The sequence below is a fragment of the Xenopus laevis genome, chromosome 4S (assembly GCF_017654675.1).
Source record: "Xenopus laevis strain J_2021 chromosome 4S, Xenopus_laevis_v10.1, whole genome shotgun sequence".
Lineage (NCBI taxonomy): Eukaryota > Metazoa > Chordata > Amphibia > Anura > Pipidae > Xenopus > Xenopus laevis.
In genome coordinates this window covers 76,353,144-76,380,233 of record NC_054378.1, presented here as the reverse complement: position 1 = coordinate 76,380,233, position 27,090 = coordinate 76,353,144, and the positions used below count along the sequence as shown (strand labels likewise).

The following is a 27,090-nucleotide window of genomic DNA, read 5'->3' as shown; positions in this document are numbered from 1 at the left end:
GCAGCATACTCTTTGGGTCATCAATCATAATAATGCACACCTTATGTTATGTAGCTATGTTGCTAGAGTATTTTACCTTAAGACCTGTCGAAGTAAAACATTTCTATTGCAACTTTGAGTGGTAAAAATGTAACTTATTGCTACTTAAAGAAAACAAGTAGCGCATGGCCAATTTCTCTTACCAGAAGAAAACTGCAACAAAATGCAAAACACTACCAGAATTAATTAAAAGCAAAAAAGTCCAATCAGCACTGTATTCGAGGTATAAGTGTTTGATTGCAGCTCCCACCAAACGTTTCCACCTTGCAGGACTAACACATAGGCTTGAAAATACAGTATATTCTGTGGGGAAGCACTAACAAGAAAACTTGTGGTGCAGAATATCCAGAAACGTATGTGGTCAGTAAAAAGTGCAAAAACACAGACTGTGTCAGTATTGTAATCTCACTAATAAAGGTAAGAACAAACCTCTCTGGAGAGAATACCTACTCACCAGATTTAAGAGGTATATAGGCCAAACAACGTTAGTTCAATCTTCACAACCTTGGATAAAACAAAGCTAGGAACACCATATAGTGAATTATAGCTTTTTAATTGTTGATAAAGAGTTCCAAACTGGGTATACTCACAAGATTTGAAATTAAAACCGCATTGAACAAATGTTCAGTTCAAATACACAATATAAATTCCTCTATGTGTTTCACGGAGTGTGCCACGCTTCCTCAGGGGATTCACTACCAGAATTAAGTCTGCCTTAATAAAACCAAATTATGGCATAGTGTACTGATTCTTACCCAAAGAGAAGCAGCTCTTTTAGCTTGTTTAGCATAACTGAACACTTGTTAAATCACTTTCCTTTGCTTGCAATTATCTTCAGACTGGGATAGCCACAGACTGTGGTATAAGGACAAACCATGCAAGAAAAAGCTGGAAGGTAACCTGGCATAGACCTGATGGCATAATTTAAAATACTTCAGACAAGTAGAAAGTGGCATAGCAAATGAATGTGGTAACCTAAACAAATATATATACATATACATCCTCCTATATGCTCAGGTTCTATACTGTATACTGCTCTAGACTGTAATCTACAAAAATTAATATCCTCCTATTTGTGTCTGTAAGTTACCCACCTACTTAGACTGTAAGCTCTACGGGGCAGATAACTTAAATCCTCTTGTTTCTTTGAGATTACTGAAACTGTACTTTGTGTTTATTTGTATTTAAGATTGTAATGACCCCCCTGTTTGCTCTATTCGTTTATTTTTCTGCTGTACAACACTCCATGCATAAGGTGAGCTATATAAATAAAAATATACATTCATGGAACACTGGCTTTTTTGCCTTTTAAAAAGTAAAAATGTTTTTCCATACATTAAGCTTACTATTCATATTTAGGCACAATTACTACATTGAGTATAATGTACCACTATTTCTGCAATAGTCTCTGATTCAGAAATTGTTCATTATACAAAATGCAAGAAAACCTATCACAGCAGGGTCATTCTGTTGAGCTTATTGCACTCAGCACTGGTTATACATAAAATGTAAAGATTCTTCCCCGTCTCTAGTTTTCTCTCTACATCAACATATTAATTCTACATATTGCACTTCTAGACTGCACTGTAAACAAGCGCTACATGGGTAGGAATTAAACAATCTCTATAAAGTGCTGCTGCTTTATATATCCACGCTATATACAAAGAGGCAACTACACACAAAGGCATATTTCGCACACACATAATCGTACTTTTTTTCTACCGTGGTGGGCTCAGTCCATAAATTTGCAAATGCAAGAAGCTCTTTAAACATTACTTACACTTTCAAACGAAGAAAAAGTGTTAACAACTTGATACAAAATGTGCTGTTATAATAGGTCACATTCTGGTGAAAGAGCCACGTCAGACTACTTATAGAACATGATAAATACGTTTAATACAACTTAAAACAGCACCACAAATGGTCAGTTATGAGAGCGTGGGATGTGTAATCTCTATGGTGGTATTGTGCTTTCACAAACACGCTATTAAGAACACAAGACAACACGACAAGTACACGCCAGCGGCTACAGCTGTTCCAACGCAGATCTGCGCACCCATTGGACAAGCGCTAGAGATACCGCGGGCACCAATTGGCTGCTGTTAGCTCACTAGTCTAAGCATTGGCTGCGACTAGGCGGCTCTGCGGTCCCCACCCGAGATCTTCATTTAGATAAGATCCCCAAACCGTACATGAATGTTTCATGAAAAACACCTCTCACCGTGTAATAGGACAGCAGCCCGGCATTGTAATCCAACACAAACCAACGGTACTGCCAGCCTTTCATCACGTTTGTCCATTTGCTCAGAGGTCCTTCCATGACAGATGCCATCTTGGAACAGGGAAATAACAACACAACGTTGGGAATCATGCGTCACACGTCACGGGACAGGGCGGGGCTTAGAGCGTAGAAGGCTGGGAAGCAGTCAAGGCGTGGTCTCGCGTCATGGAGCGGTCCAGAGCGTTACCAGGAGCAACGTGAAGATGCTGAACCAGCGCAAAGCTTCAGCATCGCCTGTTGTTGCCCTACCTGGGACCAGCTCTGAAAGCACAGACTTAATCATACGCAATAAAGTTCGAGCTAACAATAAAAATAGCATTTGACAAATATCTGTCTGTGTCGCTGCTCTGACGACGTGGGGAATATATGAAACGGGGAGTTGTCACCCATACCAATATCTTACATGAAGGAATTTTCTTTGAAATACAACATGCATTGTTTACATTGTTATGGATTTTGCTTGTTCGGCTGTAAAGTGCTCACTAATTACACCATTACTAGTCGATATTATTGGCATTCTATAAACCATTACACCAACCTGCCGCCGATCTCCCCACCTCCATTTACCTGTTTCCCTTTCTCACACCTATGACTCCTCCCAGCACGTGGTCCGCACTGATTGGTTGCCTTAGGGCTCCTCTTGACCAATCAGGCCAAGCCATCTGTGTTGGGCACAGTTTGAGGGGTACAGCGTGAATCAGTCACTTGTACATCTCCTGCCGGCACTGAGCAGCTCAACTTCGGAGTCGATTGTACAGGTAACAAATCTGCTCGTTGTACTCCCACAGTTCTACCCCCAGGCTCTTCATTCTGTATCCCAGCATCTTCTGGGCATCTGCTTTTCATAACATCTGTTTACACGATCCCTGTTAATTGTATGCCACTGTCATCCCACATCTAAACTAACCACATAATACCATATACAGTACAGTCTGTAGCACCCATTTCTTCTTTGTGTCCTGTTCAGCGTGTAGATCGTGGGAACAAGCAGCACGTTGTGTTTTCATCCAGTTTCACTCTCTCACCTTCCAGACATAAGTCTTTTCATTCACTCACTGCACTCTCTTCACTCTCATTTACCCTGCCAGTCTGTCTGCACCCTGTGCTGCTCCAGTTTATTACTGTACCTTATGTTACTAATTGCTAGTGCCTCACGTGCCTGCTCATTGTATCTCATCAATTTACACTCCACTTGGCCTTAACTCATGTTCTCGGGGCACACAGTCAATATGTTCTCTAAATAACTACACCCCTCTGCATTTCCTTAGTTCTTTCAACTGTGCATGATGCACTTACTGCTTTATGTAAACCCACTTTCCCTGCACAAACTCTATATACACTTTGTATCCTGTACATGTAATTGCTGCTCTTACCTAACTCCCTATGTGCATTTGATTTACTCTCTCGCTGCACTCCCTCCCTTCACTCCCTTTTTCATTTTGCCACTGTAGTCATGTAGATTAACCACATATCTGTGGTTTTATATTGTTAATTCCTTCCACTACTCAATACCCTATGCATCCACTAATTGAACTATATTACTATATTAAGGTACCTTCTCCTACCAGAGAATGTCAACAGATGATTTGGTTGTCCCAGCATGAAAATGCTGCACTTTATGCAAGCTCCATTTGTAGTTTGTGCAGTCTCTGTGTAATGCCTCATACCAACAGGGGAGCTCCACCAATGAGGCAAGTTGAGACACTCGCCTCAGACGGCAGCGCCCCCCTGGTTGCCAGGGGCGGCAAAAATGCCGTTCCTGGTAACTAAGAGCCGCATTTCCATTTTTCAACCCAGAAATTCGGCTCTTCTAGTGCAGAGAGCGCAATTGCGATCTCTACACTAGCAACATGGACTGCCCTGAGCCCCTCCAGCGATGAAAAGGTGACTGCCATGGGGAGGGTTGGGGGGAGACAAAATGTCCAGGATCGCCCCTGCATACCAACCATCGTCTCTGCATGTAATGTGCACCCATTTACTGTATTACATCTGGCCATCTCCCTTGCAGGGATTTCGAGTCAGCTTAAATGCCCCAGTTTAACAAGCAAAAAGGTGCACGTACCATCAGTGGTCCATCCTCCACTCCAATTAGTAGAATTAGTTCAGTACAGCACCACGTAGCTAAAAAAAATGCCTTTATTCAAATTCTCATGGCAGACCCGTTTAGCAACGTTTCAGGCCTATATGCGGCCTTTTATCAAGCATCTGGCCATCTCTCTGCATGGCACAAACTCTTTAGTATGCACTTTTTTTTACTTTACTCTTGGATCCTTCTTTCCTTCTTTCCTTTCTTTCTTCTTGCATCATTTTCATCTACTCTCAGTACTCAACCTCTTGTATTTCCTATATGCTTACAACATTCCCCCTCTTCTTGCTTAACCTAGTCAATGTTCCCTCTAAGCTGCACACATTTTGAGGCTGGAGCACACAACAAATTGTGGTGCACAAATTCTGCATTTATTCTGATTTGCACATACAGTTTTAAAAAAATGCACAAACGAGTTTAAAATGTGCGCTCAAAAGATGGAAGAATTAGAGGGAACATGGAAACTATTGTTTCTCTCTGTATCACATGCACTCATGTTATTACTTAATAACCCTCTAAGTCTTCCTTATAGATCCTCATACCTGTGTAACTGTTAACTGCACTCACCTCTCCATCTCTGTATCTGTACTGTACTCTCTGTAATCACTTTATTCCTGAATTTTATGGATCCCTTTATTTTGTGCATCTACTCACATACAATACTGTGCTAACATTTTGCCTGTGTATTTGCTGACTGCACTTACACACATACACTAAGGCATGACATTGTAGGTACTTAGATGCCTGCCAAACTTGAGCTTTGCTTGACAACTTTCTAAAACAATTATAGATCAGTTCACCCACTTTTTATTGATTATGATAAATGTATTCATTTTCACTTATAGCTTAGCAAGAACACATGCCTCTTTCCATTCAAACACCTTTAGTATATTTACTGACCTTTATTTTGCATTCTGTGCATCTTTTCATCAGGTTTAATTACATCACATTTTGTATCCTTGACATCCATAGTTACAATATGAATAATTTCTTCTTTTCTTTCCTTTTCTACAGGTGACTGGTTTTTCCATTTTCAAATATGTGGAGGTGCTTACTCTTGGCAGCTGCACTTATGGCAGTGTCTGCAGATCCTTTAATATATTTTCGAGAACAGTTTGAGGATGGAGGTTAGATATGTTCCCAGTCATAGGGAAATCAATGAACCATACCTTTGAACTACTGATATGTTTAGCCTGTTGCCCAGCTTTGCACCTACATTTATCTTGCCGCTCTTTCTAATATGAGGCAATATGAATCCTTTGGCAGCACTTTACCAGGGGGGACAGTTAGTGGCATTTTGCCATGAAGCTAATAACCACCTGTAGTAACTTTTTGAACCAGAAATGTAGAATTGTCGGTGTAGAGAGCAAATACAGCATGCATGGGTTTTGAAGGGGTAACCATTGGTTCTGTTGCTTCTGACTGAAGTCCCAGCAGCAGAACCTGTGGTGCCCTAATCTAATCACTGCCAAATCCAATGTTTGCATTGTTTAGTGGAAAAAATCAATAAAAAAAAAAATATTTAAAACAATAGGCAAAAAGTATATCAACATTGGTTAAATAGTTATTAAACCAATGTTGAACTGGGGGAATGGGATGCTGTCTCTTGAAGCTTGCAACTATACAAGCAATGGTAGTAAGCCTTTGCATTTACATGCATGCTAATGTACTATAATTTTACAGATGAATGGCAGAAGAGGTGGATTGAATCAAAAAACAAAACGGATTATGGTAAATTTCAGTTGTCTGCAGGCAAACTTTATGGTGATCCAGAAAAGGATAAAGGTAGGAATCAACGCTGTTTTATTTCATGTAGACATCATAGCAAAAATGCATAACAGAGAAATGCAAGGCTATGCATAAAAGCCAGATGATCTACAGATTTGTAGATAATTTACAGAAGGTTTGTGACAATAAATTACAGGTAAATATCTAAGCAGGGCATATTTTTAGAAGATTCTAATTTCAAGGATTATATCTTCAGGTCTGCAGACAAGCCAGAATGGGACATTTTATGCTATCTCTGCAAAATTTGAGCAATTCAGTAATGAGGGACAGACATTGGTAATTCAGTACACTGTACAACATGAGCAAGGAATTGATTGTGGTGGAGGTTATGTAAAATTATTTCCCTCGGATATGAACCAGGAGCAATTGAATAGTGAATCCCAGTACTACATCATGTTTGGTAAGTAATGAATTCTTTAATACGAGATAGACAGTTTTACTGACATTTATGCAATCACAGAGATAAAGTTTTTTTCCCTGTATAAATATGTAACGGCAGGGGAAAGCATGTGCTTGAACAGATATAAGGTATCTTTCTGTAAACACTTTAGGGAGTTGTCTCTGCTATAGAGAGTGGCATTTACAGACCTTTTGGTTGGCCTTCTAAAAGGTGTCATTCCTTCATCCTTCAACTATTGGGCTCCTCCTCATTCTGGTTGTGGCAGTTTGATTAATAAGAGGCATATCAGCAGTGATACAACAGCATGCTTATTCAGTAAAAATATTCATAGTTACTTTTAGAAATAATGCAAAAAGAATGCCAGCAAGCTGGGTGAGGGGGATTGTTAGTGTGAGTGGGTGCACACACCAAAACGAAACCTGTTCCTGACCATACAGGTTATTTGCCACCTAATAAAATGATCATGTGATAAGGCCCTTAAAGGGATTCTGTCATGATATTTATGGTGTTGTTTTTATTTCTAAATTACATGTTTACACTGCAAATAATTCACTCTACCATGTAAAATTTCATTCTTAACCCAACAAGTGTATTTTTTTAGTTGTAATATTGGTGTGTAGACAGCCATTTCAGGTCAATTTGCAGGTCATGTGCTTTCGGGAAGAGCCAGTGCTGCACTATGGAACTGGTTTCAGGCTATTGTTTGTCCTTCTACATGTAACTTAAAGGTAACTTAAACAGTAACAACAAAAAATCTAAGTGTTTTAAAGTAAGAAAATATAATGTTCTGTTGTCCTGCACTGGTACAACTGGCGTTTTGTTTCAGAAAGACTACTATAGTTTATATAAACAAACTGCTGTGTAACCATGGGGGCAGCCATTCAAAGCTGAAAAAGAAGAAAAGGGACAGGATACACAGCAGATAATAGATAAGCTTTGTTGTATATAATGTGATTCATCAGAACTTTTCTGTTTCTATCTACTGTGTATCCTGTGCTTGAATGGCTGCCCCCATGGCTACACTTCAGCTTATTTAAACACTTTAAAGCACTTAGATTTTTTGTTGTTACTGTTTAAGCCAGTGGAGAGCAACATAATATTACTGTATATTGTCATTTCTTTAAATCACTTTTTTGTGGGGCCGGGGCCAGGCACCCAAGGCAACCTGACCAACTATATCGCCCCCTTCTGAAGTGCGCACTCACAGCCGCGCGCGCACGGGCAATCAATTTTATCACAGTACAAGTCACATGACTGGGGGCACCTGGGAAACTGACAATATGTCTAGCCCCATGTCAGATTTCAAAATTAAATATAAAAAATTCAGTTTGCTCTTTTGAAAAATGGATTTCAGTGCAGAAGTATGCTGGAGCAGCAGTATTTACTCATGCATTTTGAAAAATACATGTTTTCCCATGACAGTATCCCTTTAAATTTGAAGCTCCGCTGGAGGTAGTGAATCTATAGAATAGGGTGGGACAGTATAAATGCTGAAAATTATAGAGCTGAACTTCAAATTTAAAATCAGCCCTTAAATGTATATACACTTTGTGGGAGCACCTGTAACCTCTGCTATTGGGGCCTATGAACTGCCCCTGCCACCTGAGACAGTTCTCACCTAGGGGTAAATTTAGCAAAGAGTGAAGTTCCGCCACTAGAGTGGAATTCTGCAGCTCATAATTCATTTCTATGGGATTTTGAAAGGCGTATTTATCAATGGGTGAAAGTGAAAGTTCACCCTTTGATAAATATGCCTTTGAAAATCCCATAGAAATGAATGGGGAGTGGCGGCATTTCACTCTAGTGGTGGAACTTCACTATTAACTTCACTCTTTGATAAATATACCCCCTAGACTGCTGAGAAAAACTCTGCAAAACCATAACATTTGGCTTATTTTCAGTGAACTAGGTCTTTGTTTATGATCCCTGATAACAAAAATGAAGAGGAAAATTTTAATAATAAATACAGGTATGGGATCGGTTATCCAGAAACCCGTTATCAAGAAAACTCCAAATTACAGTAAGGCAATCTCCCACAGACTCCATTTTAATCAAATAATTCACATTTTTAACAATAATTAAATTTTTCTTTGTAATAATAAAAATGTGCCTTGTACTTGGTCCCAGCTAAAATATAAATAATCCTTATTGGAGGCAAAACAATCCTATTGGGCAACAAAGGGGCAGGTACCTTTTGAAGATTCTTCTGCCCTAGTCCTGGGTCGTTTGCTGCATCTGCTCCCCCCCACACACAACGACACTGCATGGGGTAAGCGAGATGGATGGCCATGCTGCCTAGGGCGCCTGGCCAGCTTGGTTCGTCCCTGGTTGATCATATTATGGAATGATCCCTTATCCGGAAAACCCCAGGCCCGAACATTCTGCATTATAGGTCCCATTCCTGTACTCTAAAATGTTCCTTTAATATGTTTGTATTTGTACATTTCAGGACCTGATATCTGTGGTACCATACATGAGAAAGTCCATGTTATCTTCAACTACAAGGGGGAAAACCACTTAATCAAAAAGAACATAACTTGCAAGGTATTATGCTCTTACTTATATTGGGTGTACAATGTATTAGTGCTTAGTGGCTTTTATATATAGGCATACGTTCAGTTATCTGGAATGCTGTATAGGGTCGCTGTTGCCATGAAGCGAGTTGAGAATCTCGCCTCAGGCTGTAGCAGCCTACAAGTTACCAAGGCTGGCAAAAAGCCACTCCTAGTAACTTTAAGAGCCAAATTCGGATTTTAAATGGAATTTTGCCTCTACTACCACTGGCAATGCGCCCTCCCCCCTCAATTCGTTCTTAAGCTCATAAAGGTAAACTCTGATCCTTTCCCACTAGTACAGAACCCCAACCCAATTAAAAAAATTCTTTCCCTCACTATCATCACTATGTTGGAAATGCAATGCACGGGAGGGAACAATATCTCACATTCACTAGTTACTGGCAGACAGTAAAGCTGGCCATAGATGCAAAGATCCGATCGTAAGAATCATCGTATGATCGGACTTTCCCATCTCCCGACCCGCCACTAACCATTCAGATCAAAGTCAGATTAGTAAAAGAACAGATCAGCCGATGTTCTGCCCCTGACAGCAATCGTATGATATCTATGTCCAACCAAAGCTAGTGACAGTCTCCCACTGAAAATCGTACGATCGGCAATACACGCAGAGATATTATCGGCAGCCGACAGAAATTTTCTAACCTGTCTGATCAACCAAACGACCGATCTCCGCCGGACGAAAAATGTCGGGACTCTCCACACACGTTCCGAAAATCGTACGAATCCTCGATTCGTACGATCAGATCTTTGCGTCTATGGCCAGCTTAAGAGACGTAGTTAAAAGACTGACGGACACAGACATTCTGAATGACATAACGCATTTGCAATTACATGGCACGCAGCTACCACTAAAAAAATACAAGCAATACCTCATACCAGTTCTATTAGACAAAGCAAAGATACTCATTCCTAGACACTGGAAGACACAAAAAAAGCTTAGAGACTGGTTAAATAAAGTAAATGAAATACAGAGATTTTAGGAACTAAAATCATATTCGTCACACGAAACTCAAAAATACATCCAAATGTGGTTTTACTGGACAAGCTTTAAGGAAACAGAAGACTATAAAAAATTGATTATAGACGCCTAAACTAAACCAGAGGCAACCTGGAGAAGTCTTCCCAGTCAGGGAAACAAAGCACTTGATGCAGCTAAAGAAGCGAGACTCCCTTCCTCACAGAGAAAAACAAATTTCAGCAGCAGATGAGTCATCAGAAAACATATCTCATGCCATAAAGGCTCTAGGGGAACTGGCACGGGCCTCAAGTCTCCAAACGATCTATCCAACTCCGTGTGGCCAAAAAAATGAATAACTGTATCCACTAACCAAGGACCCAGATGCTGTATTTTTAATGTCAGCAAGGACCCAGATGCTGTATTTTTAATGTCCAACATTTACTCTGTTTTTTTCCCCCAGAAAAGAGTCATATACTAGAGTATTAAAATTATTTCTATACCAGTCCCTGAGGCACATATAAAGTTGCTTCAGCCTGAGGCAACAGTCCCAACCCAACCAAAGATGGACTTGCTAGTGGAGAGAGCGCGATCAGTGACATGCCTGCATAAGCATGATGATATTTATTTCTATAAACCACTGATGTAAGCACCTTCCTGATCTTCCACCTGCCCCATGCCTTTTATATTTCTACTCTGGTTTTCAGTCCCCTTTAGGAAAGAATGCACAAGCCCTCCCTTTAATTGAGCAAATTTACTATTTAATGGAAATTAAAGTGCCTGCACTATCCCATACTTTACTATCTCTTAGCTGTGCTGTATTTAGGTCTGGTGCTGTCTTAGGCACCGGACCTCAGTGCATTTACAAACAATCCTGCTGTACTTCACATGCACAATACATAAGAGCCAGGTATAACCCTGGGTTCCATCACCATATTTTGACAGTCTGGAAGATTTTTTGTCTCTCTGTCTCTTTGTCCCTGTCTCTCAGGGCTGTGGCAATTTTGATTGCTACATCTTGTCCAGTATAAAAAAGGATAATCACTGTGGGCATGGGTAATTACTGCAGACAAAGCACACCATCTTCTTTACAAATGTAGGCTGATATGTGATACATTTTGTAGATGTCACTGCAAAGCAATCCACGTCAGGTAACAGTATTTTGATCCCTGCCACAAGTTGGCACAATCCAAACATATCTTGTGCCATAGTGCTTACATCTTGCTTCTGCTGTTGACTTGAAGATTATATTAAATCTGCTGTCGGTAGTAATGGAAAATGTTCATGTAACGCTAATCTGGGCTATCCGACCACAAATGCCCAGCTAAGGTAGGAGCATGGGTTACATTGGACTCTCTCTTCAGGATCTGGGCCTTCGCTAAGTGGAAGCTTTCCCTCTAAGGTGTACAACACTCAGGCTACTGTGCATACAAAATATACAAAATGATTGGGCGCCAGGTTCTTATGATGCAAACAAGAAACTGTTCATTAGTCCGAAGACAATATCCCCAGGTTTACTCACGTACACAGATGAGGTGTTAGCACATGACACAAAGTCACATCAGGTAATAGGCAATTGCAGTATTGAGTACGTCATTCCCATCCAGTGCACTGTTCAGGAAGCTGACAGCTAACCTAACACCCTCTTCACTGAGGTCCCTGCACTGGAGGCAATCACACAGAGCCTCTGGGAAGCTACTCCCTCCTGCAAATCCTTGTTGGAGCTTCAACTGCTCTTTCTCTTTACACTATCTACCTTTCTCTCCTAGAGAGACTATTATAAGTCTGCCCTACTATAGCTAAACCTCATTCACGGGGTTTCCTGGTCCCCGACTTCTCTCAAGAACACTTGCTTCTCTGGGCCTTGCTGTACCCAGGCTCCCCTGGGCACACCCAGCCGGATCACCATGCAGCAGCCAAAGAGGAAGAGGCCACTCCTTATACACACTATATTGCAGTGTGTCAGGAAGTTGTCATTACACCTCTTGGCCAATAACACTGAGCTTAAACTCAAATGGATACATAGGCTTTTGCCTAGTAACTAAGGCTAATGGTAGGGCCTTAAAGATTAACCCCTATGGACCCCTACATTCACTACCATTTGTGGGTTAAAAAATTGTAAAGATCTTGAACGTTTTCCACAATGTGTGAAATGTGATTTGAAGCTACTAGAACAACTACACAAAAGTGTAATAAATATAGAAAAAAAAATCAGTTTTTCATTGGGGTGAACAATACTATAAAAGGGGGTACATACCTCAAAAAAAACCTTCAGCCTGAATAAATTACACAGATTATTTCATAGTTGCTTAGTCATAGTGAAATTGACAGTGCTGATTATTCTTGTTAACAGTGCCAGGCCATGCTGGGCAGGCGCCCTAGGCAGGCCCGGCAGTCGCACCACCTATTTAGTGAACACGTGCGCATACTCGAATTTTCGTGCGCATGCGCAGAAGCGCACATAGAGAGTGAAAACTACATCGAGTCGGCCAGTGAAGGGAACCGGACTTGGGGTAGGTGACAGAGGAGGTACGTGCCTGGCGCCCTCCCAGCTTTGCGCCCTAGGCACGTGCCTACTCTGCCTACCCCTAGTTCTGGCCCTGCTTGTTAATCCATGCTAACATTTTCCCATGCAGTCAGTTTCACTAAGAAAACCCCACTCCCAACAGATATCATTTCCACATTTTGTGCTACATGCCTACATTGCACTCTGGAGAGACAATTGCTTTCTATATAAATAATATGATATCAAAAAGTGGGTGCTATGTTTGAAAGAAATTGCCAATGTGTGAGCCATTTCTTTCTATAAAGAACATTACTAGCATAGTGAAAAGGAATTTGACTAGCAATGTAGGGTAATGTATATGCTATTGCAGTGCAGAGCTAAAATGTATTTTCATGTGCAAAAAACTCAGAGCATTTTTGCCCCCAGTAGTTAATAGCAAATGAGGCCTGGAATGTTTTTCTTCAAATTCTTTTGCATTCAGGGAAACTCACGAAGCTTGTGTAAACGTAGGAGGGATTTAAACACAGTTTATCCCTATAATAATCAATAGTATGTCTTCTGTCCATTCTTCTCACTTGACAGCATGATGAACTGACTCATTTATATACACTAATTATTCGTCCCAACAATACATATGAAGTAAAGATTGATAACGAAAATGTTGAAAATGGGACATTGGAAGATGACTGGGACTTCCTTCCACCCCGCAAAATAAAAGACCCAAATGCAACCAAACCATTAGACTGGGATGAACGGGAGCAGATTGAGGATCCCAATGAAATGAAGCCAGAGGTAAACATCTGTGTTCTATATACATCTTGTGCTTTTTTTTATACACTATTGATATTTATATTTAATAGTGTAATTTCCTGTGATAACATACAGACTGATAATGATAGTTCCCTACAAACAGTTTTCTGATGTACCAAGCACAGTTACATGAAACGTGTTTCAGATTGCTCAGCTGTAGGGATTTCTGTTTTGAAAAAAAATGAAATTTAACTTACTGTAATTTCCTTTTCCTTCAAGTCCATACAGCAGCACATTAAGGTTAACTCCCCCTCCCCACAAGTAGGACGAGCATGGACCAATAAGCTTTAAGAAGGCGCCTCCTCCCCCAACAACCCGTGTTATAAAAAAGTACACACACACAACTGCATATAATATTTATAAGGGTGGGCAAATAAAGTGCTGCTGTATGGACTTGAAGGAAAAGGAAATTACGGTAAGTTAAGTTTCATTTTCCTTCACGTCCTATATATCAGCACATTACGGGATATAGCAAGTAATAGGGTGGGATAATCACATCAATTCCCTTGAAGAACAGTTTGGAGCAACGCTCTACCAAAAGCTGCTTCCTGCAAAGCATCCACATCCAGCCTATAATGCTTGGAGAAAGTATGTAGGCTTGACCACGTTGCCGCTTTACAAGTTTTATCTGGTGGAACAAGAAGACGTTCTGCACAAGACGTTGCTGTTGCCCTTGTCGAATGAGCCTTAATGAAAATTGGGGGAGACAATTTTGCAGCTATATATAACAGGTCTGAATAGCATCTTTTATCCATCTTGATAGGGTTAAATTTGATACCGCCAGGCCTTTATTTTTCCCCGACATAGCAACAAAGAGATGTTCGGATCTTCTGAATGATTCTGTTTGAGCAAGGTACCTCTTTATCACCCTGCAGACATCGAAGGAATATCTCCGTTCTTCCTCTGTCACTGGATTAGAAAAAAAAGACGGAAGTCTAATTTCCTGGCTTATATTGATCCTAGAAGGAACTTTAGGCGAGAAATCAGGAAGTGTTCTGAGCACAATTTGATCTGGATAGAATTGCAGATAGGGTTCTTTAGCTCCTAAAGCCTGAATTTCACTAACCCTTCTTGCCAAAGTTATTGCTGTAAGAAAAACTGCCTTGAAAGAGAGGTGCTTTAAGTCGATCCTATCCAAAGGTTCAAAGGGAGGATCACATAACCCTTCTAAGACCATGTTCAAGTCCCATTGAGGAACCGGATCTTGGACCAATGGTCTTAATTTTTGCGCCGCCTTCATAAATCTCTAAATTAGAGGAACAGTAGACAAACGGATGCCTAGATAAGCTGAGATTGCAGAGATCTGCACTCTAAGTGTCCCAGGTCTTAAATTTTTGTCTAGTCCTCGTTGGAGGAAGTCCAGTATATCCTTAATTGTAGGGGAATCCATGTTTACATTTTTTATGAGGCACCATTCCTTGACTTGACTGTCGTAGAATAGGCTTTTGAAGTAGAAAACTTCCTGGAATGAAGAGGAGTACTAATTACTCTTTCAGATAGTCCAGATGATGTTAATAGGGGCCTGCCAACCTCCAGGCAGTGAGCCTCAGGCGTGTTAAATCCGGATGAAGTGCTTGGTCTTGGGAGATCAAATCTTTCACCTGGGGAAGAACCCAGTAATTCCCATGGCACATCTTCATGACCTGGGAAAACCAAACTCTCTTCGGCCAGTAGGGAAGAATTATTATTACGGATGCCTGATCCTGGCGAATCTTCCGGATTACCCTGTTGATCATAGGAATTGGGGGAAAGATGTAAGCTAGTCTGAATCTCCAGCTGATTGTCATTGCGTCCAGAACCCAAGGTTGGTCCTGCTGGACTAGAGAGCAGAATCTGGGAAGCTTGGTGATCTTCCTGGTTGCCATTAGATCCACTTCCGGAGTGTCCCAAAGGCACATTAACTTCAGGAAAATATCTTCTTTCAAGGACCATTCCTTGGGATCTAACCTCAGTCTGCTCAGACGGTCTGCCAGAATATTGTCTTTCCCCTTGATGTGTATCGCTGATATGGCTAATAGATTGTCTTCGGCCCACAAAAGAACTCTTTGAGCTTCTTTGAGAAGAATACGGGATTTTGTTCCCCCTTGATGATTCAGATACGATACAACAATTGAGTTGTCGGACTGTATCCTGATCGCTTTGCCTTTGATGAGCTCTGTGAAAAACATTAGGGCATTGAAAACAGCTCTCATCTCTCTGAAGTTGGATGAGAGAGATTTTTCCATGGCATCCCACACACCCTGAACTGAATGACTCTTCATATGAGCTCCCCAGCCCAAGGCAGATGCATCTGTTGTTATTAAGTTCCATTCCGGTTCCAGAGCCCCCTGAAAAAAGCCACCATTCGAGAGCATTCAAAGTGTCCTGGGAAATTATTCAAGTGGAATCCAATGACTCTACTGTCCTGTCCCAGTGAACCAGAAACTCTTGTTGAAGAGGACGCATGTGTAAACTCGCCATGGGACAGCCTCTATTGATGAAGCCATCAGACCTAATACCTTCATCATCTGTCTCAAGGAGACTGGATATGCCTCATGAGGTGTATTATCTGATTCTTCATGTTGTGAATCCTCTGAGGAGTCAGCGTGACATACAGTACATAGTTTCTGTGTTGAGACACATTCCCAAGAACTGCTTTTGTCTGGATGGAAGAAGAGATGATTTCTCTTTGTTGATTATCCATCCAAGATACTGCAGGATCTCTAAGGCTCTTGTCAAGTGCTTGTGAAGGAGAGACGCAGAAACAGCCTTGAACAGCCAGTGGTCCAGATATGGTACGACATGTATGCCCTCCTGTCTTAGCATAGCTGCAACTGAGGCTACCACCTTCGTGAATATTTTCGGGGCTGACGTGATCCCAAGCGGCAACACCCGGAACTGGAAATAATGTAGCTGATCCTGAAGATACACAGCTATCCTCAAATATTTCATGTGACCATGGGTATGTGGAGATATGCATCCTTGAGATCTATTGTGGCAAGGTAATCTCCTGGCTCCAGAATCTGAAGAACCGATCTTATGGTCTCCATCTTGCAGCGCTTTTTCCGGATGAAGCGATTGACAAATCTGAGGTCTATAATTGTTCGAAATGACCCGTCTGTTTTTGGCACTAGAAAAACAATAGAATAAGTGCCTGATCCTTTCTCCAAAGGTGGAACTTTTTCTAACACTTTTTTGTCACAAAAAGAATGAATTGCTTCTTCCAAAGCTCTTTGTTTTTGAAAAGAAGCAGTTTTGGGAGTGGGAAGATATCTTGCAGGAGGGAATTTGTGAAATTAGACCTTGTATCCTTCTTTGATCAGCTTAGATCCGATACTAGATCCTGCCAGTGTTGAAGAAAAAAAGTCAGCCTTCCTCCCACCTGAAAACTTCTGGCGACAGAAATCCCACTTTCGGCCTGAAGGGAAAGATCTGTTTTTGCCCCTATTAGCTCTAGCTCCAGTTTGAGATCTGGGCTGATTCTTCTCTTTTTCCTTCTCACCATATCTTGGCTGTCTTGCTCTTGCTGGAGACCTCTTTTGCAGACGAAAAAAGGAACCTCTCCACCTAGACCTCTGCCTATCTTGGGGCAGAGTCTTACCTTTATCATCAGACATCTTCTCCATGAGACTGTCTAATTTAGAGCCAAAAACTTGGCCCGGTTCGAAAGGCATATTGCACAAATTAACCTTGGAAGTATTATCTGCTACCCAAGGCTTCAGCCATATCGCTCTCCTAGCTGAGGAGAGGGCCATGGTCCTAGACGCCAATTTCAGACACTCAATTGATGAGTCACACAAAAACTCGGATGACAATTTAATCACATTCATTGATTTAAGAAGTGATTCTCTTGAGACCTTATTCTCAATATCATCCTCCAACTGGATCAACCAGTTTCTCATAGCTCTGGAGACGGCAGAGGCGGCAACCAATGGCTTGCATTGGGCCGAGGCAGAAGAATAAATGCGTCTCAAAGAGCATTCAGCTTTACGATCCATAGCGTCTCTCAATCCTGAACCACCTTCCACTGGAATTGTAGTTCTTTTTGAGAGACGCGCAACTGCCACATCCACCACTGGGGGAGCTTCCCGAGACTTTGCTTCATCGTCAATCGAGAACAAAGACTTAAATCTTTTATTTAAGACTGGTGCTTTATCAGGAGTCTTCCATTCAAACTGGATTAGAAGAAACAGCTTCATCGATCACAAAAAAAATCACCTTCTCCAACAGACGAGGGAGTATCAGGAGTCGATGGCTTAGGAACATCTTTAAGGAGGGATTCTTTAAACTCCAAAAAGTCTTCTAGAGCATATCTTTAAACCACTCCATAGCTTACTCTGGCTGACCAGGAGGAGGATCCTCTTTAGAAAGGCAATTCTCACATATGCATCTGGGAGCGGGGTCTGACACTCTCTAAAGGCAAGATGTTTAGATTTCGATGCTCTTTTCCCTTTGGCTTGCTCCATTTGGCTGGACATCTAAAAAAACAAACAAGTAAAACCTTCTTGCCAGCATTGAGAGAATGAGAGAGAGAGAGAGAGAGAGAGAGAGAGAGAGAGAGAGAGAGAGAGAGAGAGAGGGGCTGGAATAGTACAAGAGAAAACAAAGCTGCACAGGGTACTAACAGTACCTCAGTATGCTTTGCAGGTGGCTGCAGCCCCAGGAAGAACGACACTGTCGGTTTCTTTCACTGCAAAAGGGCATTGCGCCCTGTAATGAATGGATTTTTAAATTTGCCGGTTCTGATGACGTCACCGGCGTGCGCAAACCCGGAAGAAGCGCTACTGCATATGTACCTGCTCCATTCACCGGACCTGCAGCCACAACCTTAAGAAAAAAAGCTTCTGCTCTTTTCCCGGAAAAATACTAACCGTTCGGTAGTTCCCCCTGCGGTATTCAGAGCTCTCAGGCTCCGGCATCCTAATCTTCAGTCCTCTGCTCCCTACCTGCAGTCAGGTAGGACGAAAAAAACACGGGTTGTTGGGGGAGGAGGCACCTTCTTAAAGCTTATTGGTCCATTCTCGTCCTACTTGTGGGGAGTGGGAGTTAACCGTAATGTGCTGATGTATAGGACGTGAAGGAAAGGATTTGTCTGGTGGTGGGAAATAAATGGAAAGGGATTGTAGAATGTAAGCCAAAAAAAAGATAATGATAAAACTGTAGCAAATTGGCAGAAATCCCCTTTTTTTCAGAAAATTTGTCTTTTTCCAAGAACTCCAGTTTAAATTTTTACAAATGTAATTTTCTCACGCAGTGCAGTGTATTTACCCACAATTTCAGTGTACTTGTGCCTGATTTAATCTGCAGAGCATGGCTTGCATTTCCTGAATGACTCACAAGCTAGGGGAACCTGCCAATGCTGTATGCAATGCTGCCATGCACTGGAAGAAGAAAGTTGTACCTCTCTGTTAATATTACCATATACCATATTAAGAGAGAGGTGCAACTCTGTGCCTTTACAGCTTAGGGCATTACACGCAAATGGTAAATTACTAAAAGCATTATGAGTTTTTCACTGTGCAGTTTGCCTCCTATTTATATGTGGTGTGGTTATATGGCATGCAAAATGTTTTTGGACAAGATTACATTTAAATAATAAAGTTATATAAAGATATATAGATATTTTGTGCAGGGCCTTCTTTACCTCCAATATTGGTTATCGTTTGATTGTATTTATTAATTTTTTTGTATATAATATTAATACCGTATATACTCGAGTATAAGCCGATCAGAGTATAAGCCGAGGTAACTAATTTTACCTACGAAAACTGGGAAAACGTATTGACTCTAGTATAAGTCTAGACACAACTACAGCCCTGTCTCCCAGCAGAGCACATTCCGTCAAAGAGACCCCCCTAGCGATCAACCAGACTTCTTTGCAAAGCTGATGGTGACAGAGAATTGCCAAACGGATTACTGTGTGCATTGTCCCACTGTCCCACTACCATATGCAGAGGGTGCTGTGTGATATTGCCATCACTGTTAATCTTTCGTATAACCAACAGAGGGCACTGTGTGATATTGCCATCACTGTTATTCTTTCATATAACCAACAGAGGGCGCACTGTTATTCTTTGATATAACCAACAGAGGGTGCTGTGTGATATTGTAGTCACTGTTATTCTTTCATATAACCAACAGAGGGCGCACTGTTATTCTTTGATATAACCAGCAGAGGGCGCTGTGTGATATTGCAGTCACTGTTATTCTTTGATATAACCAACAGTGGGCGCTGTGTGATATTGCAGTCACTGTTATTCTTTGATATAACCAACAGAGGGCGCTGTGTGATATTGCAGTCACTGTTATTTTTTCATATAATCAACAGAGGGCACACTGTTATTCTTTCATATAACCAACAGAGGGTGCTGTGTGATATTGCAGTCTCTCCCCAAGCGTACTGTTGGTATAAAAGTGACTGCAATATCAGCTACTGCCCGCTGACCCAAGTATAAGCCGAGGTAGACTTTTTCAGCACATTTTGGATGCTGAAAAACTCGGCTTATACTCGAGTATATACAGTAATACCTCTTCAGCAAGCTGTGATTCTAAATTATACGTTGGAAGGTTGCATTTGGCCTTGAACTGGACATTCCTGGACACTTTATTAACATTGGATGTTTAATGCAGATCTATTAATAATGTGCAAAAGAACATGGCATACTGCCTCCATTTTTGTGCACTTTGCACCCTGCCCTGTAGGTGGTAAATAACTATGATCCATTGCTTCTTAGTATACATTTTAAGAGATCTGTGTGACCTTTAATTTGTTTATTTAAGAACTGTGTACATATTTTAGAGCATTTTAAACTACATAGTTTTTAATTACTACTGGCCTCCCTTCTTAGTAATTTAACAACATGGTACATATAATTTTCTAGGATTGGGATGAGACAGAATACATTTCAGACCCAGAGTCACATATACCGAATGACTGGGATTCCACCATGGATGGGGAATGGGAACCTCCAATGATCCAAAATCCAAAATACAAGGTAACATTTTTTAACCCTTTACTTGCCACACAGAGTCCCTCTTGTAGTCAAGTACCTGACTGCCACGGTACCCTAGGTTCTTTGTTATTCTCTATGAACAGTGTATTTACATAACAGATGCTGCAACAGAGGCCAAAATAGCAAAATAATAATTGGAATTTTATTGATAGCGTTAAGATGAGAATGCAGTTTAAAATTATTAACTGTATCTTTAGTGGTGTATCTAGTTGTCACTGGGCCCCCTTACAAAATAAAAAAAATCTTCTGAGGGTGTACAACAAGGACCTCCCCTCTCTACTCGCTGAATATTATAAAGATATGGGATTGGTTATCTAGAAAGCTCCGAATTACAGAAAGCATAAAATATATTATAGCTATAAATTCATTTTTAAAAAATGTTTACTAAATTTACTGTACCATCACTGAGGTTCAGTAATGCTATAACACAAATGATATATGCTTTAAAAGTTGCTCAAAGTAATGTAGCTCCCCATCTTTGATCTTAATAGGCCATATTTTCTATGGCAACGGCATTGTGCATGCTAACTATTATGTGGTATGCTGCTATATATACTGTATAGTGTGAGCTTGTGCCTAGATTCAGAGCAAGGTCTGTATAAAGAGTATGGGAAACTATTGGGGGTGTTTTCTAAGGCAAAAACATGTCAACTGAAAGGTCATCTACACCACTAAGAGCAGGGTGAAAAGTGCATACAACTGCCATGTTTTTCATACTTCATACTTTGCACCCTGGCCTGTCCTATACTGAACCCTCACCTGTACATGTTTTTGCAATACAACTTTGGCCGACTTCGGAAAACGAAGCGTTCTGAGTGCCATCCCCCCATCGATTTAGATTCTAGCCGACGGGAAGGCAGTTCGGTGGAATTAATCACCCGAAGAAGAGGCGATTTGTCGCCGGGCGACTAAATCCCACGGAATCGCCACGTGTATCTCTGCCCTTAAGCTACATCTTGTTTTGTAGGGAATCTGGAAACCAAAAATCATAGACAATCCCAACTTTCAAGGTGAGTGGATTCATCCTGAGACTGATAACCCGGATTATGTGCCAGACCCAAACATCTATAGATATCACAGTATTGGCATTATTGGACTGGACTTGTGGCAGGTAAGAAAGTAATGTGCTGTGGTTATTTTTCCATTAATATCAGAATTTAGCAAAAATAGGTTGCACTTGACCAAGACCCTAGGCCCCCCGCCACACACACTCATACACTTTCTCGCTGTCAGGGGCCACAAGGCTCTTAAAACAAGAAGTGAGGAAGAAGGAGGAAGTTTGATACCGAGTTAAGGCAGCACAGTCTTGTCTGATGGCCTGGCATCCAAAGGATTACCCCTCTTCTAGGTGAAAGGACTTGCCCTCACATGGGCTGATAAGTGCTGGCAGCACTGGATCACTGGATGCCTAGGGCTGCCCTTGGTGTAAATTGTATACTATATATATATAGAGAGAGAGAGAGAGAGAGAGAGAGAGAGAGAGAGAGAGAATTCAGGTTGTGTATAGCCTGTTTATTTTTTATGTTTATATATTTTTTATGTTTTTTTTAAAAAAATAATTAATTAATCATGTAGGTTAAATCGGTTAATTAGTTTCCAAGGCAGTTGCAGACACCTATGCCATTGTTGGAGGTGTGAACAATAATACCTGACATCCACAGCAACTGCAACACATCTGTATTCTCAATTGAACACAAAAACTTTTTGTGTGCATTAAAGGGAAATTGGATTCTAAAAATGAATATGGCTAAAAATGCCATATTTGATATACTGAGCTTATTACACTAGCCTAACGTTTCAGCTTCTCAATAGCAGCAATGATCCAGGACTTCAAACTTGTCAGAGGGGGTTAACATCTTGGAAAGTGTCTGTGACCCTTACTTGCTTAGTGGGCACTGAGCAGCTTTTGAGAAGCTAAGCTTAGGGGTCATCACAAATCATCAAACAAAAAATTAGGTTGACCTGTAATAGAAGCTGATACTACAAGCCTGATTATTAAATACTTACGCTAATTGCACTGGTTTCTGTGCTGCCATGTAGTATTTATCTGTATTAATTACTAATCGGCCTTTTATTCTGACATTTACTGCATATTCTATGTGCACTGTAATTCTTGAGTCTTTCCCTAAGCTCAGTAAGTTACAACAGCAGTAAATCAGCAGAAAAGAAGATGGAGAGCTTCAGGGCCATTTCTGGGTCACAAATCCTCACTGCTAAAGGGCTGTGATTGTATTGGGCTGGTACAGAAGCCCAAAACATAATGTTCAACATTTGTAGCCTATTTCTTTAGTTAAGCTTTAGTTCTCAGTAAAGCTCATCAGTCATAATGAAATGTCCGGTTGCACATTCTCCAGAACATCACCAAACTTTTTTTCTAGCAGACAGGGCCGCAGCAAGGGGTACACAGAAGAGGCATATACCTAGGGCATAACACTGATGGGCAGGTGCCTCCTCTGTCTGCCTATAAATAGTTTAGGGTCCTGGAGGATTACTGAACTCCCTTATTTGTTTGCATGCTTGAGTGCGTGTGTGAGTACACGAACACTGGGCAGGGGCAGGATGCGATCTGCAGCAGCCTTGGGCACAACTCCATGCTAAGAAACAGCAGTCATGACTCTACTACTACCAATATTCACTTGTTTATATTATATATTACACTAAAATAATTTTCAGTACTGTGTATATTACTAGCACTATATACTAACCACGTCTCTCTAACTACCACCCTGTCTCCCTTTTAACATGATGCACTTAAACACTTCATGTACGTTTTATATATGTTATTCATATCCATTTTATTTCTACAGGTAAAATCAGGCACAATCTTTGATAATTTCCTTATAACAAATAATGAAACATTCGCTGAGCAGATTGGAAATGAGACATGGGGCATTACAAAGGTAAGGCCCATATATATACATTCTTTTAATACCATGTGACCGATGCACATTTAGTTTTGTCCGCCACTGCAAACATACTGATAAGGCCTACTATTGCCCATGTGTAAAGTAATGTGCATGAATATGATTTGTATCAGATGCACTTAGGGGTTTTCTGGAGATCTACCTGGTGCCATTTCTGTCACTGCCTACACACATGGAGTGGTAGTTGACCATATTGACGCATTCTAGCTCACCAGAGGAATGTTGTGCCGTGTGTGACATTTGTCTTAATTTTTTCCAAAAGTTGCAACTGTATATGTATTCTGTTTAAAAAATATAAACTTTAATTATGTTAGGCACCCCCAATGTATTGATTTGGAAATTTTATAATGAATGTATATTGAAAGTATGCTTAGTATTAAACTTTCTTTCTTTTATTAGGCAACATTTTGTTTACATTTCCTGTAATGTATTTCAGTTCAGCATTATCACCCTCCCTATAACCCTACTGGGGTAGCAGTATCTTTTGTATAAATGTGTCTATGTTTCTAGACAGGAACTGTATCTTTGTAATCATATTCTTTCTTTGGGGGTGGGTTCAGATTAAAATTATATTATAAATGATTAATCAGCAACATGTATTTTATAGAGCTACCTATCATCCAACACACACACACTCCAAAAGTCTGTATCAAAGTTTATAATTCAAAAATGTTTAAATTATTTCCTTTTTCTCTGTAATAAAAAACACTACCATGTACTTGAAACAGTTGAAACTGCATGAATCCATAATTCTGGCTAAACAATCCAATTAGGTGTATTTACGCTTTAAATAGTTTTTAGTAGACTTATGAAATGGTGTTTCAAATTACAGATCCAGAAAGCCTTGGTCCAAGCATTCTGGATAACGGATTCCATATTTCTACAAAGTTACAAAGACTGTGTGTCGAACAGTTCTTTATTTGGACCATTTACTTTGTGAATGTGCAAATTTATTTTTTCTTGATATTCTTGTATATCATCTATATCGTTTTTTTACAGTTTTCTGTAAAATGTAGTAACTATTTGTGCAACAGTATACATGCAATGACATTCCCAAATTCTTCTTATTAAAGTTAGGCATTAATTTCTGCTGGTTTATTACATGTACTGTACACTATGGACCTCATTTATAAACACTGGAAAATTTGCCCATGGGCAGTAACCAAGCAGTGACTAGCTTTTTTCGGCCAGCTGCTGGTTAAACAATGAATGCATTTGATTGGTTGGTTGCCAAGGGTTACTGCCAGGGGCAAATTTGCCCAGTGTTTATGAATGACCCCCTATCTGTCTGGATGATCATTATATTACAGTTTTATGTAAAACATTAATGTTTTTTAGAACAGGGATAATTTCTTTTATGTTTTAATTTAAACAAAAAAAGGATCCAGAAATGAAGATGAAAGAAAAACTGGATGCAGAAAAAGAGGCAAAGGAGGCACAAGAGGAAAAGGAGGGGAAAGCACCAAAGTGGAAAGGTTTGCTAAAAAATATAGAAAAAATGGGAAAACTCAAAAAAGATAATAAAGCAGAAATACCCAAAATAAAACAAGAACCTCAACATGCAGAAAAAGCAACAGAAAACAATATACAACCAGAAGCTGAAACAAAGGAGGAAGCCAATGCAGCAGCTAAGGAGGAAGCCAATACAGCAGCTAAGGATGAATTATAATATGTTGTAGCAAGTTCACAAATGCACTTGAAGTTGGATTTATATCTTGATAAATAACCACTATATATTTCCATTGGACAATGTACAGTGGCCTTAGAAAAAAACTAATACAGACTTTAATATTTATATATTTAGCTTTACTTCTTGGAGTAAGAGCATAGGCATAAACAAAGAATAAATTAACTGGATCCTGTAGAACTGGAACAGGTGGAGTTTTATTTGATTACACCATGTACAGAGGCAGTTAACTCAATTTTACCAGTAAGCTAATGATCCATTTTTTGTATTTTAAGACTTTTTTAATTTAAGTAATTATGCAATTATTTATTAAAACCATATATGTCCATTTTTTGTAATTACCATAGCAATCTCGCAATTCACACACACATACACAAAAATAATATAATTAATCCTGCATTCACTTTTACTCATGCATTCCCCTGCAGGGAAATGTTAAATGCAGGTCTAGAACTTCTACTTGTGTTCAACGGTATCCTTTAGCACATTGAATAAAATCTTGGGAGACTAGGCTATGTACAGTATATGCCTGTGTTCCCCTACATGTAAGATCCAGCACAGGGGGGTATGTATGAGCCCTTTATTTACCACATGAAATATTCATAAGTTTTGTGAAGTTGAAAATAGACCCTAATCATTTACTTGGCTGGTTAGGACTGGATGGCAGGGGCCTAAGCAGGCTTATACAATTAGTACCTAGTCAAGATGTAAACCGTCCTAATGAAAAATTCACTGTGAACTAATTTTTATTGGGATAGCTTTGGGAATAAACACTATATAAACAAACTGACAATATCTGTTTATGTGTGTGTGCCCATTTATACTCACATAAGGCATTAACGATTTATAACAATAATCATTTTTAAAACCAATAAAATAGTTTTTTGTTTTTTTTCGTTTTCCTTGCTAAATCCAAAATAAAAAAGTGATTACTGTATCTATGTGCTGCAGTTATAGCTAAGTAAACATCCTACCATTTTTCATGAAAGTATGACAACCAGTATCTGTTAATTGTATTTAACTGGTTGCTGTAATGAGCAATAGTGAGGCAATCCTCACTTGAATGAGCAAATGCACATAACAACTTCCAGGGTACAGTAACCTTCAGATATGTTTTTCCTGAACCAATGAATTTTAATTGTAATGTTAATTCTATTTCCTTGAATTATTTCCTTGAAAACCTGGCCTCAAGCCTAGGATTGTACCTAATTATCATATGACATTTAATTATCACATAACTGAAAATTTACAATATTTTTGTGATTTTAATAATTTGCATATGCAAGTCATCTTATGATTCCTGCCTAGATCATATAAAAAGCACTCTGAGACCTAGTAATTGTTATTCACACCAACATGAGCCTGTCATCTACCTCAAGTCCAAAGTAGTCTTTACTTTTTTAATATTTGCCCTCTTAATATTTTTAATATTTGCCTCTATCCTGCTTTGAAATGGTATCGATGACCCCAGCAGCTAAAAACCTATTGTTCTTGAGGCTTACAATTTTATTTTATCATTAATTTTTATCACTTATCGTTCTATACATCTTCAATATCTGCAGATGTGTCACCTTGTGTCTCATTCCCTTCCCTTTTAGATTGTTAGCTCTCTTGCACTGGTCCTTCCTCACCTTTTGTACCTGTACGGGTTGTTATGTATGTAACTCTGTGGGGCAAATTCACTAAAGTGCGAAGCGGCTAACGCTAGCGCAAATTCACCAGCATGACGTCATTTTTTACTTTGACGATTTACTAACGGGTGCTGTCGTAAACTTGCTAGCGAAGTGGACCTACTTTAGCGCTACTTCGCACCCTTATGCCAGGTGAAGTTGTGCTATGGGGAAGGGATGTAACTACGCTAATTCACTAACTTGCGGATTTTACTAAACGTTACCTCTTGCGCCAGACTTGCCTTCGCCACCTCAAACCAGGCGAAGTGCAATAGAGTAGATAGGGCTTGCTTCAAAAAAAGTAGAAATTTTTTCTAAGTCCCAAAAAACGCTGGTGTTTTTTACTTTTTTAAGGGTGATAGGCTGAAAAAGATTG

General features: G+C 40.1%; 2 protein-coding genes across 12 annotated transcripts in view; one reads left to right on the top strand and one right to left on the bottom strand.

Moving 5' to 3' along the window:
• osbpl9.S (oxysterol binding protein like 9 S homeolog) overlaps positions 1–2,432 on the bottom strand; it is an 87,121-nt gene extending 84,689 nt beyond the window's left edge. For 8 of the 11 annotated variants that reach the window (XM_018260890.2, XM_041561470.1, XM_018260892.2 and 5 more), the window contains exon 1: positions 2,261–2,418. In XM_018260890.2, the coding sequence (XP_018116379.1) occupies positions 2,261–2,410 (150 nt within the window). In that variant the 5' untranslated portion in view covers positions 2,411–2,418. Of the gene's footprint in view, positions 1–2,260 lie in introns of all 11 variants that reach the window. The other 3 variants (XM_041561468.1, XM_018260891.2, XM_041561467.1) reach the window with 2 other exon arrangements.
• A 2,981-nt stretch (positions 2,433–5,413) lies between these two features.
• Positions 5,414–26,665, top strand: calr3.S (calreticulin 3 S homeolog). Its single transcript, XM_018259848.2, has 9 exons — positions 5,414–5,533; positions 6,090–6,191; positions 6,391–6,594; positions 9,044–9,138; positions 13,214–13,423; positions 20,302–20,415; positions 21,401–21,544; positions 23,241–23,333; positions 24,739–26,665. Exons 1-9 carry the CDS (start codon positions 5,446–5,448, stop codon positions 25,024–25,026), a joined length of 1,338 nt encoding a protein of 445 aa, XP_018115337.2. The 5' UTR covers positions 5,414–5,445; the 3' UTR covers positions 25,027–26,665.
• The last annotated feature ends 425 nt before the right edge of the window (positions 26,666–27,090 follow it).